A 15,856-nucleotide genomic window follows, 5' to 3' on the forward strand; every position below is an offset into this window, starting at 1 on the left:
ACAGTACTCCGAGCGTAGCTGCACCCAGGGCTGCTCAAGCCATTTTGCTGCCTAAGGCAAAAGCACAAGGTGACGGTCCCACGCCTCTTTGACAGGACGTCCTCCGCTGCCTAATGACAGGGCCGGCCCTGGTTGCACCATAGATCTGTGGAAGGAGAGTTATGTTCTCAGCAGTTTTATTTTTTGCATCTTTCCTGTGACCTTCAGCCTGAAAAGCCCAGACCTGGCCTCTAGCCCTTAGCAGGGCAGCTTTGGACAAAGCCACCTTCAGGACCCTCTCCTGGGCCACGCGCACCCGGCCGCAAGTCCCCTGGAACGTGCGCAGGATCCGTCTTGCCCACCTCAGCTCTGCCACCTGCGAAATGGGAACAATAGCAGCCTCCCTCGCTAATGGCGGTTGATGCGATGACAAGCCACCCCGTGGTTCTCTCCTCTTACGACCAAGGAGGACTCGCTGGGGCGTAAACGGATTAAGGGCCTTCTGCTTATCTCCTTCACCCCCCCACCCCCAGGGCTTTGCTTGGGGCAGCCTCAGCCCCGCCGCCACCGCCTTAAAGCCCGTCTGCGCGCTCTGGCTCACTAATCCCGGCGATATTTGCGGCGCATGAGGCGGCGGCCCCTGTGCGCCAGAAGAGCCGCGGTCCGGTCCGGTCCGGTCCCCCCCCCCCCCAAGGTCAGCTGCAATGTCAGCGAGCGGCGCTGGGCGTGAAACGCGCCCGTGCTAAGCGCAGCCCGGGGGTCTCTCCTTCTCCCCCCCCCCCCCGGGACAAAGCAGCGCCAGCTCTCGGCTGGGAAGAGGGGTAGGGGGCTGGGTGATCTGCCGGCCCAACTCGGAGCCGCGCGCCTCTGGGCGGCAGCAGCAGCAGCAGGCGGCGGCCCCTGCGCGCAAAGCGCCCCACTTGGGCCCCCGTGCGCAAAGCCGGGCGGCTGGCAGAGGCCGAGCGCGAGCGCAGGGGGGCCCGGCCAGCCCGGGCGCTCGCCCCGAGGAGGAGCCAGGCGCCGCCGCCGCCGGTGACATCACCCTGGCAGGGAATGACGCAGGTTCTATTTTTAAGGGGCCAATGGGAGGCCCCCGGCCCGGCTCACGTGGGCCGGGCCGGGTGCTGAGTGGGTGCTCAGCCCGGGGGGGGGGGAGGAGGAGGAGGTGGCCTGGGCGCGGGGGCGCGCGCGCGGGCTGGCGGGCGGGGCTGGGCGGTGCGCGACGCGGGGGGAGCCGGAGGCGCGCGCTGCTGCCGCTGCTGCTGCTGCTGCTGCTGCACGGGAAGAGGGTCGCTGGCTGGGCTGATCCCCGTCCCTCCGTCCGTCCGTCCGTCCGCCCCGTCTTCTTGCGCTGCGCGGGGAGCTGCGGCGGCTGCAGGAGCAGCGAAGGCGAGGCGAGGCGAAGCGAGGCGAAGTGAAGCGGCGGCGGCAGCAGGGGCCTTCCCGGGCGGCCCCGGCCGCTGACGGTGCGCTCTCGCCGGCGCCGCGCAATGCACCTGCCCGCACCTGCCGCCCGGTGAAGCCAGCAGGGACAGGCCGGGCCGCCGCGCCCCCCCCCGCGCCCGCCGAGCCCGATCCGCGCGCCAGCTGCTGCTGCCCGCTGCCCCATGGGGAGGGGTCGGGCCGGAGGCGCTCCCCGGCCCCGCCTGCGTCCTCCTGGCCCCCGGCATGGCTCCTGCGCAGCCCGCGCCCTGCCCCGGCCCGCCCTAAGCTAGAACCGGGCCCTGCCCTGCCCTGCCCTGCCGGCGACGCATCGGGGCCCGGCCCGGTCTTCAGGAGCGTCGCCCCCGCCCCCGAGCTGCGCAGGGGCCCTGCCCTGCCCTTCAAAACCTGTTGCAAGGGGACTCGTCTCGGGAGCCGTCCTCCGTCCTCAGGTTGCCCCCCCCCCCCCCAAGCCTGCCTGTGGATTTCCTTTGGAGGCGGACAGCCTGCAGTGGCACCAGGGAGCTTGCCGCCAGACGCCCTCGCTCCCCCCCCCCCCCGAGTAGGGAGAGGTCCGGCCTTGGGGGGGCCGTTTGACAGCCGGCTGGGAAGGACCCCCGAGCCCCCCTTGAAGCGGCCTGCTTCTCCAGGGTCCTCGTCTCCTCCGCCAGGCCTTGCGCTGAGGAATTGCCGGGATCCGGATCTTCTCGCCCGGATGGCAGCCCTGCACGTGGAAGCCAAGTAGGCCCAGAGCCGCCCTGGATGTGAGCCGCTGAGGCTCAGGAGTGCCGCCGAGGCTGAGCCAAGGCCCTGCTTCCCCGGAGGAGCCAGAAGCCCACGGTGGTGGTGGACTGCACAGCATCGAGGCCTCATCGGCCCTTGTCATGGGGCGGCTGCTGCAGCCGACAGGAACGCCAGGCGCCGCCCCGGAGTCCTAAGGGGGCCACGGACACCCCTTCCCAGAGCCCTCCTGGGCAAGGCAGCCCTCCCTGCCGCTGACATGGAGACCAAGATCCCTCCTGCCGTCACCCCCACCAGCCCCTCGTCTCCTGGGCTGTCCCCGGTGCCGCCGCCGGACAAAGTGGACGGCTTCTCCCGCCGGTCCCTGCGCCGCTCCCGCCAGCGTCGCTCCCACAGTTCCTCCCAGTTCCGGTACCAGAGCAACCAGCAGGAGCTCACGCCGCTTCCTCTCCTCAAAGGTAAGGCCCTGATCCAAAGCCCCCAGCGAGGGAGGGCACACCTGGCTCCTTGACTCGCTCTCCTCCTCCTCCTCCAGCAGGTAGAATCTTTGCTGCAGGAGAGCTGTGGGTCTGTTTCAGGCCCCGGAGGAAGAAGTCCGTGCTCTCTCGACCTCTGGCTTGGGGCTGCGGTCGGTCCCACGGATGACCTGTATGGAGGCTGCATCGCTGAGGATCTTTTTTTTAGGTCTCTCAGGGTGCCTCTGCTGTGTCTTGACTTGTTGAAAAAATATCCACAGTTTCCTGCTGCAGCAAAAAAATAAGCTGAGTGGTGTCACCTTGATGAGACGTGGTGAAACAACTCGGGGCGTTGGGGGTGGCTCTAGCCAAACCAGGTTCCGCGCTGAGCTTTGAAGCTTGCTTGTGGTGCCCTTTGTTTCATCGCTCTCTCTTACACACACACACACACACACACACACTTTCTCTGTCTCGCTCAGACTGCAGCTTTGAGCCAGAGACAAACGCAATAAAGTGTAATTTCAGAAGGGTCAGACATTGTTGTGGTTGGAACCTCTGTAGAGGAGTCAGGGAGGTATTCAGCATTTCCATGTGGAAGTTCCCTCCCTCTGCACCCCTTCGTTGTCACTTTGCTACTTGTGGCTGGAGTTGTGGAGCCAATCAGGTTGCTGCTTGGAGGCAGGGTGGCCGTTGTGGCTCTGGCGTTGCTCCACTCCTGGGCCAGCCAGGGGGCTAAATCATCATCATCATCGTTAATTTCATTTCTGTACCACCCCATGGCTGAAGCTCCCTGGGCAGTTTACACCAATGTATACAAATACAAGATGCAACACAATGAAAAAGATAGTCATAGAAAAATTGAAACAGTGCAAACAGCGAAAAACAATTGACATAAACAATGCTTTTCCTAATAGCATTGAACACACCTCTAAAAGAGAAACCCACAGAATGTTCTACTCTGGAGTAAAGGAAACTGCCTTCAAGGTGTTGCAATTGCACTTTGCCAGGTCCTCAGACGACCTGGACTCATGCCCTTTCTACGGACTTAGGCCCTTTCTACACCTAAGGATTATCCCCGGGAAATGGAGGGGTTGTCCCTGCCTGCTCCCGGGATCCCCTGTGTGTCATTTGGATGCACAGGGATGATCCCGGGATGATCCCGGGGGGAAAGGGCTGGTATAGACATGCCCATAGATGACTTCTTCGCAGGTAGAGGATCCCAAGTTCAGTTCCAAACTTGTCTAGTTTGAAAAAAGGTAATAGGCCAGGTGACAGGGTAGGACTTTCTCTGCTTGGAGAACCCTGGAGAGCTGCTGCTGCTGCCAGTCAGTGCTGCCAGTATTGGGTTAGATGGACAAATAGTGTGACTCAGTATAAAGCACCTTCCTGTGTTCAGGGGAAGGGACGTAGCCCAATCGCAGAGCATATGCTATGGATGCTGAAAGTAAAAACTCCTCCATCTCCTGTTAAAAAGTTAGCAGGTTGAGAGATGTTGCCCTGCTGGACACCCTGGAGAACTGCTGCCAGTTAGAGCAGGCAATATTGGTCTAAATGGAGAAATGGTCTGACCTGGTATAAAGCTGATCCACAATAAGCCTGTGTGCACCGGTTGCTGGGGAACATGGGCAGGAGGGTGCTGTTGCACCATGTCCTGCTTGTTCATCCCTGGCCGATGGCTGGTTGGCCACTGTGTGAACAGAGTGCTGGACTAGATGGAATCATAGAATCATAGAATAGCAGAGCTGGAAGGGGCCTACAAGGCCATCGAGTCCAACCCCCTGCTCAATGCAGGAATCCACCCCAAAGCATCCCCGACAGATGCTTGTCCAGCTACCTCTTGAAGGCCTCTAGTGTGGGAGAGCCCACCACCTCCCTAGGTCACTGGTTCCATTGTCGTACTGCTCTAACAGTCAGGAAGTTTTTCCTGATGTCCAGCTGGAATCTGGCTTCCTTTATTCCAGCATCAGGCCCCTTGGTCTGATCCAGCATTAGGGCACTTCTGATGTTCTTATATTCCTACCCTCTGGGGCCTCCATGAAGCAGGGAGAATAGCAGCCCTTATCAGGGCTCTGTCTTTGGGTCTGAAGCAGCTTGATAATGGCCAACTGAGTACCGTTCTTGGAAGTGCTCATATTACACGGGTGTTTGTATGTTAACAGGGAACCCGGAAGGCCCCCTCCATAAGCTGCTGTTTTTAGAAGACGACCGAGGGGGGCAGGGGGGTGGGATGATGAGGCCAAAATTGACGAGACTCCTTGGGTGTGGCTTGCGGATCCTTACTAAAAAAATGATTTAGAAATGCACGTATTTTCTGCTGACGTACGTAGAGATACTGACAACCTATTGCAAAATACATGACAAATGAGCCATTAAGAAAACAACGTTTATTTATTTACTACAGTTTATATTAAAACAGATGTCAATGTGAACCAATGTTAAAACAGGTGACACAGTAAAACAGGCAGGGTTTGATTAAGCGATGCCCACTGCACGCGCCCACCTCCTTCGCCATAACAGGAGCACGAGTCCAGGTTGTCTGAGGACCAGGTGAGGTGCATTTGCAACACCTCGAAGGCAGTTTCCTTTACTCCAGAGTAGAACATCCTGTGGGCTTCTCTTTTAGAGGTGTGTTTAACGAGGAGACTTCTGTTGACAGGTCTCGCAATCCCCAATTTGAGAGGCGCCTGTCAGTGTCCTGTGATGGAGTGGGCCAGAAGCTGTTTAAACTCGAGAGGTTTAATGGTAGGTGTAGACAGGCACATGAAAGATTTGGGGCCCAGGACCGTAAGACAGGATTTGGGGCCCAGGCCTGTAAGACAGGTGTTTTCCCCCCTAACCTACTCACTATGCAGAGAGTGGGGTTTCTTCCCCCAGTCTTGGTTGGGCAATACTGGGAATTGTAGGACCTTTCTCCGCCCACTGTCTAAACACGCATAGGATTGCGCCTTAGCTAAGTAAAAAACACACACCTTGCCTTGGCACCAGCGGACAACCACGGCTGTGAACTAGGCCCCCGAGGAAACAGATTTGGGTCCAGAGCCCTGTGGTTTCAGGAGGAGACGGAACATCTGGCCCGAGGTGAGGATGGGGGAATAAATAGCTCTCCTGGGCTCGTCTGAGTTCTCCTGCCTGCGGCCGTGGCTCGGTTCAGAGATGGTGCATCATGCTTCCCTTCCAGCCCCCGCGAGAGATCTTGCATCCATGTTGGGCCCCAAACTCTGAGCTGTACATCTCTACCTTGAGCTGCAGCTGATCATCTTACAGCTGCCATGGTTACTGTTCCTGGGGGGATCCCCCGTGCTGCTTCCTATCCCAGGAGGCATGAGGGAGGAGGAGGAGGAGGAAGAGGTGGCGGCGACATGGCTCATGCGCTTACATCACTGATATGATCGAGTCCTGATGCTCAGCTCTTGTGCGGCTCCAGCTATCAACTCCTCGCGTTGCAGCAGCCACCATCAGCCCACCAAGGAGCGGCAGGCAAAATGGTTAGAGCTTGGTGCAATGGTTCTTGCCTCCTTTAGGTCAGGGGTAGGCAGAAGATAGAGGAAGGGGTCATAGCTCAGCGGTAGACCCCTGCTTTGGATGCGGAAGGCCACGGGTTCAATCCCTGGCATCTCCAGATAGGGCAAGAGAAACCTCTGCCTGAAATGCTGGACAGCTGTGCCTGCCAGTCAGTGTTGACAACACTGAGCTAGATGAGCCAAAGGTCCGACTCTGTTCAAGGCATATTCCCATGTTTCTTCTCCATTAGACCGCTGAGTGACTTGCGGTGCACTGGTGAGGGCTTCCCACTGCCAATCATTTAACAAAGGTCAGCAACGACCCTTAGCGACTGCCAAGAAATAAGGTTTAATAAATAAAAACAAACACAGTGACCCCCCTCCCCAGTGCTAAATTATACTGCTGGAGTGAAGAAAGTGTGGGGTAACCAGGAGGGCTGTAAGCTCCATTTGGTTCTGGTACTCGGAACAAATTCCTGGGCTCAGGATGCTTTTAAGTCTAAGGGTATGTCTTTTGCACCAGGCTACGGTTTGTTGATAATGGGATTTTAGTACAAAAATACGAATAAAGTACGCTCTGCAAGCCTTTGAGGTCTGTCCATTCTTGCTCTGGGTTTTATGCATCAGGAGAAGGGCCCTCTGAGAAATACAAAACAATAAATTAAATAACATTTCGCTGCCCTTTCGTGACACTGTCTCTTTTTTAAACAACCTCAGAGCAGTTTGCAGCAATTTAAAACAATGTATCATTATGAAAGCACAACAACTTTCAGGCCTGGTGTGTGGTGGAAGACAGGATGTGGACAGCTCCGAGTATGGGTTGAACGTGGATTGTTGCTGAAGCGTAGGAATGTCGTTGCATGCGAACCTTGAACGGTGGTTTAACTCCGGCTTGTTAATCGCAAACAACCCAGAAAGAGAACTCGTGGTTGTCAGGTTGCGAACTCTGGGTTGTTCGTGGTAAACAAGCCATAGTTAAACCGTGGTGCAGGGCTCACACATTTTGACAACCCATGATTTGTAATAAATAAAAAAATAGAAGGTTTTTAAAACAGCCGACATGGCTGCCTAGCGTGGTTCTGCCCCCGCGCCTCTTGGGTGAGTTGCTCAGTCCGGTGGGCCCTCCTTTATCCCCTGCAGATGCTCCTGTTTCGGAACTGCATGACCTCCTGTGCAAGAAGCTCCAGCAATGCTCCATCCTCTTCGACTTCCTCGACTGCGTGGCGGACTTGAAGGGCAAGGAGATCAAGAGGGCGGCGCTCAACGAATTGGTGGAGTGCGTGGCCACCAACCGTGGCATCCTCATTGAGCCGCTCTATCCCGAGATCATCAAGATGGTGAGGGGGTCCAGAGGAGTGGTGTGTGTGTGTGTGTTTGTACGTGGGTTTGTGTGTCCCCCGCAAGCCCATGGCAGGGCTGCTGGGTTGTGGTTGTGGGGAGAGAGACACTGGAGGGAGTAATACATTAGCCTGTGCAGGCTTTCCCCACTTGATCAGACCCCCTGGTGCAGAATGGGCAAGGAGAAAGGACTCCCTGCCCCCCAAACTCTGAGCCTCGTCCCAGAGATGGCTCATATTTCTGGTCAAGGCAGGGCAATGACCCCGTCAGTGTGGCTGAGTTCCCCCTCGGCTCTGCCTTGAACTCAACTTCTTGCCGGCTCCGCCTACTACAATTCCTTGGCTCCGCCTACAGTCGATTTTTCTCTCATTATTGTCGTGAGTTTCGCCATCTCCGCCAGCTCAAACATCTTCAGTAGCCAGTCCTCTGTTGTGGGCACTATTTTGCCCTTCCATCTTTGGGCATATAGTAATCTTGCAGCTGTCGTCATATATCAGAATATATGCAGCCTCCTTTTCCAGAGAGGTTTTGCGTCTGTCTTGTCCAGGTCCTGAAAGATAAACAAGGGCCCGTGACTCCTTTTCTGGAGTCACGGGCCCAGCATCTGGCTGTCCCCTGTCAAAGGCAGGATGTGGGGTAACCTGGAATAGCCATTCATGAAGCAAAGCTACAGATGGAGAGGGGGGGGGGGGCTTCAGGGTTTGCCTTGCCTTGCAGAGGTGTAGGAACCATTACGCTCTGAAGAGGAAGCATGGCCGTTGCAGCTGGGTTGATTTCTCACCCCACCCTGCAGATCTCGGTCAATATTTTCCGGACGCTTCCGCCCAGTGAAAACCCCGAGTTCGACCCTGAGGAGGATGAACCGAATTTGGAACCCTCTTGGCCACATCTACAGGTAAGGATCCTCCGTGGGGCTTGGTACGGCGGATGGCACAGATGTGGGCACGTTTGGAGTTCTCTCCGGCTGAAGAGGAAGCTGACTGCAGCCTTACTAGTTCTTCTCATTTGAGACTGGGATCGGGGCCATTCCTAGGCCAGACCCTCAAATCGGTTTCCCAGGGCGCCAGTTCTACTCACCAGAACCCAAGCAAGACGTTTTATTAGCTTAATTGCCGTGTAGGAGGTGATTTTCAAGGGAGATTGCAGCTGGGGTCTGGAAGGGTTAACATTCCCTTTCGCCCCCACCAAAGACAAATCCTCTCTTTGCATAGCGTTTAAACACGGGGGTGCGGGACCTTTCCCCATTAATTTTGGGATGATCTCAGGCAGGGTCCAAAATTAACTGAAGACTTCAAGGTACAATCCTCTGTATGTTTAGACAGAAAAATAAGTCTGACATCTTTCAGCATTCCCCAGCCAGCCAGAGAAATGCTGGGAGTAGTAGGACTCTCTCCACCCCTGCTTAAACAGACATGGGATTGTGTTCCTGTTTTATTTAAAATGATCTGAATGAGAAATCAATTGACCGGATTTGCTTCCGGTGATATTTAAATGCATCCTGGGAACTTTTTCCGGCTTGGCATATATCGATCTAAGTCAACAGACACACATTTTATGCAGATTTGTTTCCTTTGAGTCTGAGCCTTGTATCTTCTTAGGCAATAGCAACACCCCTGGCTGGGAGACCTTTTAATCTTTTCTTTGAGCCGGAGATGGGGAGGACAGACGTGTCCTTTGGGAATGGTTCATGCTGGTAGTGACTTCCAGGCTCCATCTGTTTCTCCCCAGCTTGTGTACGAGTTTTTCCTCCGGTTCCTTGAGAGCCCAGACTTCCAGCCATCCGTTGCCAAACGCTATATCGACCAGAAATTCGTATTGCTGGTGAGTGAGGGAAGTGAGGGCGGTGGAACGGGTCATAGAATTATAGAATAGTAGAGCTGGAAGGGGCCTCTAAGGCCATCAAGTCCACCCCCTGCTTAATGCAGGAATCCACCTTAAAGCACACCTGAGAGATGGCTGTCCAGCTGCCTCTTGAAGGCCTCTAGTGTGGGAGAGCCCACAACCTCCCTAGGTCATTGGCTCCATCGTCATACTGCTCTAACAGCCAGGAAGTTTTTCCTGAGGTTTTGTCATACTGCTCTAACAGTCAGGAAGTTTTTCCTGATGTCCAGCTGGAATCTGGCTTCCTGTCACTTGAGCCCATTATTATTCTGTGTCCTGCGCTCTGGGATGATCGAGAAGAGATCCCGGCCCTCCTCTGTGGAGGGTGCGCAGAGGGAGAAGCGGCAGAGTGAACTTGCTTAGCAGAATTGCCTGTACTTTAAAAAGCATGCAAAAATTCATTTAAAAGTCTGGGAGGATAAAAGCAAGAGAGTCACGGTTGGCACCAGGTCTGCTCCTTTGGGAAAGGAGTTGCTGCAGAATGTGGCATAGAATTCATCCCTGCTTTATGTCTGGGGATGGGACACCCAGACGAAAGCCTTGGTAGAGGCCCTGAATATCCGGGAAGGCGCTCCAGTGTTCTTTGTGACGTCTTCTCTTTCCTCCAGCTGCTTGACCTCTTTGACAGCGAGGACCCCCGAGAGCGTGAATACCTCAAGACCATTCTCCACCGCGTCTATGGCAAATTCCTGGGTCTGCGGGCCTACATCCGCAAGCAATGCAACAACATCTTCTTGCGGTGAGATCTCTCTCTCTGCTCAAACCTCCTCCCTGCCTCCCCCCCTCACAGTTCAGGCTTCCGTCCAGATGTGGAGTGATTGGGGGAGGGGGGAATCAGAAGTGGTTGCTCAGGTGTTATTTTCACACACATCCCATAGCCCATTCCTAGCAGGAGACGGAGTCTGCAGGTGGTCTGAATTTATGCTTGGGGCGAGAGCCTGTTCAGGGAGTTACGCCGGCTGTGATGGAGTAAGATTGTCCTATTTGAGCTTCCCTCATTTTCTTAGAATCATAGAGTAGTAGAGTTGGAAGGGGCCTACAAGGCCATCGAGTCCAACCCCCTGCTCAATGCAAGAATCCACCCTAAAGCATCCCTGACGGATGGTTGTCCAGCTGCCTCTTGAAGGCCTCTAGTGTGGGAGAGCCCACAACCTCCCTAGGGAACTGATTCCATTGTCGTACTGCTCTAACAGTCAGGATGTTTTTCCTGATGTCCAGCCGGAATCTGGCTTCCTGTCACTTGAGCCCGTTATTCCGTGTCCTGCACCCTGGGAGGATCGAGAAGAGATCCTGGCCCTCCTCTGTGTGACAACCTTTCAAGTATTTGAAGAGTGCTCACATGTCTCTTTCGTTGACACTTTCTTCTGGTGTTTTCTGGGGGATGGGAGGGGACATAACTCCGTGGAAGAGCCCCGATATTGCATCCAGAAGGCCCCGGGTTCGATCCTCAGCATCTCCAAGTAGGGCAGGAGAAACCTTTGCTGGAATCCCTGGAGAGCCGCTGCTGCCAGTCTGTGTTGACAACACTGGGCTAGTTTGACCGAAGTTCTGACTTGGCACAAGGCAGTTTCCAATGTGATCGACTTGTCTGACTGAAGCCTCTCTTGGGCCCCATGGAAGGAGATAGGGAGAAGAAGGCCTGGAAGGCCCCCAGCCATATCTGGTTCACAGCATCACCCCTTGACAGGGAAAGGGGGGCAGGGGGAGAAGAGGCCCCCCACAGCCTGGAACCCCACCCCTCCCCAGGGGCAGCATCTGGAGCCAAAGTGGCTCTGCATGAAAATTGCCTGGTCTGTGCCTGGTCTGTGAAATCTCACGCTGTGTGCCTTCTCACCTTGGCCAGCTTGGCATCCACGAGCCTCCGAATCTACAATCGGGGGGACGGCGGTGCTAAGAACGACAAGATCCACCCCCCCTTCCTTTCCTTTTCTCCCTTCCAGGTTTATCTACGAGACGGAACATTTCAATGGCGTGGCAGAACTGCTGGAGATCCTGGGGAGGTAACCACCTTTTGACACCGGGGTGGGAGGCAAGGGGGCCGGGCCCTCTTTCAACCCGAGGGCCAGAGAAGCTCTTGGGGGTGGGGCACGTCCCAGGGGTGGGCGGAACCAAGGCCAAAGGGGAGGGGCACAGGAATCATCGATCAACCTCTATTTACATAGGGTGACCCTATGGAAAGGAGGACCGGGCTCCTGTATCTATAACAGTTGCATAGAAAAGGGAATTTCAGCAGGTGTCATTTGTACGCAAGTCGCACCTGGTGAAATTTCCTCTTCATCACAGCAGTTAAAGCTGCAGGAGCTATACTAGAGTGAGCAGATTTAAAAGAGGGCAGGGCTCCTGCAGCCTTAACTGTTGTGATGAAGAGGGGATTTCACCAGGTTCTCCATATATACAAATGACACCTGCTGAAATTCCCTTTTCTATGTAACTGTTAAAGATACAGGAGCCCTGTCTTCCTTTTCATAGGGTCACCCTAATTTACAGTCAACAGATCATTAGGACATCGTGTTAAATACACACATTTTAATAAAAAAAAGTATGTTAGTAGGAATGGAAGGATGCAGTATCTGAAAATGTGAATCAGTAGGTTTGAAGGAAATAATCAAGAAGTGTGCATGGGGGGGGGGCGTTAATTATGTCTTCATTCTGCTCTCTTCTTCCTGGAATTTCTGAAAATGGAGTTCATGGCTTCTCCTTCTTAGGAGAAAGGGATCACAGACGCGGAAGGGACCCAAGCAGTCGTTTCATCCCATGATGGAAACCTTATTGCCTCCCCCTTTGAGAAGTGGCCGTCCAGCCTTGTACTTTAGAGTATCCAGTTAAGGGGTTTCCACCACCTTCTGGGGCAGGGCTCAGTTCCACCGTCAAACAGCTCGGACCATCACGGATGTTCCTTTCTTTCTCCGCCGGGGATCATGCTCTGACCTCCTGTCTCTCCCCTGCTTTCATAGAATCATAGAATAGCGGAGTTGGAAGGGGCCTACAAGGCCATCCAGTCCAACCCCCTGCTCAATGCAGGAATCCACCCTAAAGCATCCCTGACAGATGGCTGTCCAGCTGCCTCTAGTGTGGGAGAGCCCACAACCTCCCTAGGTAACTGATTCCATTGTCATACTGCTCTAACAGTCAGGAAGTTTTTCCTGACGTCCAGCTGGAATCTGGCTTCCTTTAACTTGAGCCCGTTCTTCCGTGTCCTGCACTCTGGGAGGATCGAGAAGAGATCCTGGCCCTCCTCTGTGTGACAACCTTTTAAGTATTTGAAAAGTGCTATCCTGTCTCCCCTCAATCTCCTCTTCTCCAGGCTAAGCATGCCCAGTTCTTTCAGTCTCTCCTCATAGGGCTTTGTTTCCAGACCCCAGATCATCCTGGTTGCCCTCCTCTGAACACACTGTGACTCCCTGTGTCTGCTTCCCTTTTCCCTTAGCATAATCAACGGGTTTGCTTTGCCCTTGAAGACCGAACACAAGCAGTTCCTGGTCCGCGTCCTCATCCCGCTCCACTCGGTGAAATCCCTCTCCATATTCCATGCCCAGGTGAGCTGCAACCGGGGGAATTTAAAACAAAAACAAAATCTAAGTATTTTATTTTAATTGCTCGCTTGTTTAACTAGGACGTTTCTATCCCTCCCAAGAGCTGAAGTTTTCTGGGTGGTTCACAAAACACGACTTAAAACCATAGAATGCAGTAGCATACTAAAATGTATTATAAAAACAGTCAAAAGTTAACATAGAATAGAACTAGAATAATGATGAGGATGATGAGGATGAGGATGATGATAATAATAATAATGATGAAGTAAAGCCAGAGGCAGTGCAAGAGACTTAAAACACAGTAACGTGTGTGTGTGTTTTTAAATTGAAAGACTGAAAAGCTTGGGAAAACAATAATGAAAAATGAACACCGCGGGTATTTTGGTACTGCAGTCGTCGCTCGCTCTCTGTGTGTGTGTATGGCTGGCCCTGGTCTTCAGCTCTCATCCCAGTATCTCTTTTGCAGCTGGCTTACTGCGTGGTCCAGTTCCTGGAGAAAGATGCCACCCTGACGGAGCACGTGAGTCAGAGCTTGCCAGACAGGTGGTGGGAGGTTTGTTGGGGACAGAGGAGCAAAGTGGTAGGGGGACACCTCTAACTGTCTGCAACCACAGATACAGGGAGTGAAGAAGACCACGATAGGCCCTGGATTGGGTAGGCAAAGTGGAACATCATAAGTGCCATGCTGGGTCAGGCCAAGGGTCCATCTAGTCCAGCACTCTGTTCACACAGTGGCCAGCTGTCGTGTTTATCAGAAAATTCCTGCTTCGATGGGATGCAAATGACGAGGCTTGCTTAAGTAATCCTCAAAGCTTTCATTAAACAACAAACATCTCTTCTACCTGAAGAGAGTCTAACCTCTTGGAAACGTCCCCCTAGGAAAAATCTATGCAAAGTAAGCAAGACAATTGTCTGTTCCAGAAGAATAGGAAGCCACTTCCCAAACACCTGTAACTTCAGAGTGCCTGGTGCGGAGGCAGGTTCTGGCGTAATCGAACTGACTTTCTCACGCCTTCCTTCCGCCTGTGCGTTTGAGCTTCCGGCGGACCCTAGCATCAGCTAGCTTGTCGGGGTGCTCACCTCCGGAAGAAGACTCACTTCCCACCGAGTGTGTAGGATTTGGCCTTGAGGAGATAAGCTCTGGAGAGGGCTGACTCGCAGCTGGGGAATCGCCTGTGAGAGCTTCCACCCCACTGGTACAGGCTGGCTGGTGTCTGGCGCTGCGCCTTCTAGTTCTGAATCTGATTCTGATTGATTACCTGAAACATCTACTCCCAAGACGGGCAGTAGGGAAATTAGGAAGGTTTTAAGCTGACCTGAGCAGACGGCCCAGGGCAGGGCAGGACTGTGTTTCTAACTTCACCATGTTCTGCTTTTTCTTCCTCTTCTCCTTCTCATGCCAGGTGATCCGTGGTCTGTTGAAATACTGGCCAAAGACCTGCACCCAGAAGGAGGTACAGAGTTTTTTATTTCTTACTCTAATTGCCCTTGTAAATTGAGGCTGTAAAAGTTTGTCGCAGGGTTGTGTGACGGAGTCTGTCCTGTCCTTCAATATTTATGGCATTTGATCGTTGAACTTTGAAGTTCGCTCGTTTTTCTTGTTTGCTAATGGACTTCCGCTTGTCCCCTCCTGTTGTGCATTTTTAATCACGTTCTATAAATCACTTTATTGTCGCAGCACGGATATTTTTGTGTGGACCAAGCGGCTCCTTCCTAATTCCTGATTTCTCTTTGGTCTCAACTGGCCAGGAAATGGCCGCTTGGGTTTAATCGGAAGTGCCAGGATGGGAGATTTAGAGCAGGGGTGCAGAAACACAAGCCCGGAAGGCCCCAGTCCGGCCGTCGAGGGTTCCCCAGATAGCCACACCCCTTTCCCCTCGTCCCGCCCCTTTTTCTCCAAACTACCTTCCCCTGTTTCACCCCCTGTTCTGAAAGGGTTGAAATCCCTCTCCCAAAGCTTCGTTACTGGCAGCAAAAGCCTGGAGCTACAACAGGCCGGTATTTATTTATTTATTTTATTTATTTATTGCACTTATATACCGCTCCCATAGCCAGGGCTCTCTGGGCGGTTTACAGAACTCCCTGCTTCCCCAGGGTTGATACCTAATTCCCATCTCTGTCCCTTTTGCTTCGATTCTCTCCCCCCCCCCCCCCGCCCCCTTGTCCAGGTGATGTTTCTTGGAGAGATTGAGGAGATCCTGGACGTCATTGAGCCCTCTCAGTTCGTGAAGATCCAGGAGCCGCTCTTCAGACAGGTGGCTCGCTGTATTGCCAGCCCCCACTTCCAGGTGTGCTACTGGAAGTAGGAGGGAGAGGAAGGGGCTGGGGAGGGGGGCAGACAGGGCAGATGTGGGGGCAGGGTCCTCTGGATGTGTGTGGATCGCTGCGAGTACAAGGAGGAGAGTTGGGGGTTAGACCTCTTTCCCTGGAGGATGTGGCTCTCAAGGGCTGCTAGTCCTCATGGTTCTGTGCGACTTCCAGTATCAGAGGCTGCCTGACTATGGACACCCGTTGCTGGAGAACACGGGCGGGTGAGAGGGTGCTGGCTTCCGTGCCGAGTATTTACTTATCTATTTATTACGTTTTATACCGCCCAATAGCTGAAGCTCTCTGGCGGTTCGGAAACTGCCTCAGGGCTCTTCTGATCTGCCCCCCTGCCCTATACCTGCCCCCCTTCCTCTCTGAGTCGCCTTCTGCTCCCCTGGCAGGTTGCAGAGCGGGCTCTGTATTTCTGGAACAACGAGTACATCTTGAGCCTCGTCGAGGACAACTGCCACACGGTGCTGCCCACTATCTTTGGCACGCTGTACCGCGTCTCCAAGGAGCACTGGAATCCGTGAGTTCGTGGGCTGGGTGGGTTCGGAGGCAAAGGGGGACGTGGTGCGGGCGAACGCTGCAGGGCTCAGACCTGCTCACTGACGAGCCTCAAACCCCACCTCCCCCCCCAAAAGAATCCACCCGGGAAAGGGGCCGTCGGGTTGATGGATTACAGAATTTATAATCCACT

At 54.2% G+C, this 15,856-nt stretch overlaps 1 protein-coding gene across 2 annotated transcripts in view; it reads left to right on the forward strand.

Moving 5' to 3' along the window:
• The first annotated feature begins 2,025 nt into the window (after positions 1-2,025).
• LOC134412293 (serine/threonine-protein phosphatase 2A 56 kDa regulatory subunit beta isoform) overlaps positions 2,026-15,856 on the forward strand; it is a 328,596-nt gene continuing 314,765 nt past the window's right edge. Inside the window, exons 1-11 of one of the 2 annotated variants that reach the window (XM_063146188.1) lie at positions 2,026-2,600; positions 7,238-7,434; positions 8,229-8,330; positions 9,164-9,256; positions 9,925-10,055; positions 11,257-11,316; positions 12,744-12,852; positions 13,316-13,369; positions 14,253-14,303; positions 15,018-15,137; positions 15,558-15,685. In XM_063146188.1, the coding sequence (XP_063002258.1) occupies positions 2,402-2,600; positions 7,238-7,434; positions 8,229-8,330; positions 9,164-9,256; positions 9,925-10,055; positions 11,257-11,316; positions 12,744-12,852; positions 13,316-13,369; positions 14,253-14,303; positions 15,018-15,137; positions 15,558-15,685 (1,244 nt within the window). In that variant the 5' untranslated portion in view covers positions 2,026-2,401. The remainder of the gene's footprint in view (positions 2,601-7,237; positions 7,435-8,228; positions 8,331-9,163; positions 9,257-9,924; positions 10,056-11,256; positions 11,317-12,743; positions 12,853-13,315; positions 13,370-14,252; positions 14,304-15,017; positions 15,138-15,557; positions 15,686-15,856) is intronic. The other variant, XM_063146189.1, reaches the window with a different exon arrangement.

This window comes from Elgaria multicarinata, chromosome 21 (assembly GCF_023053635.1).
Source record: "Elgaria multicarinata webbii isolate HBS135686 ecotype San Diego chromosome 21, rElgMul1.1.pri, whole genome shotgun sequence".
In the NCBI taxonomy this organism is placed as follows: Eukaryota; Metazoa; Chordata; class Lepidosauria; order Squamata; family Anguidae; genus Elgaria; species Elgaria multicarinata.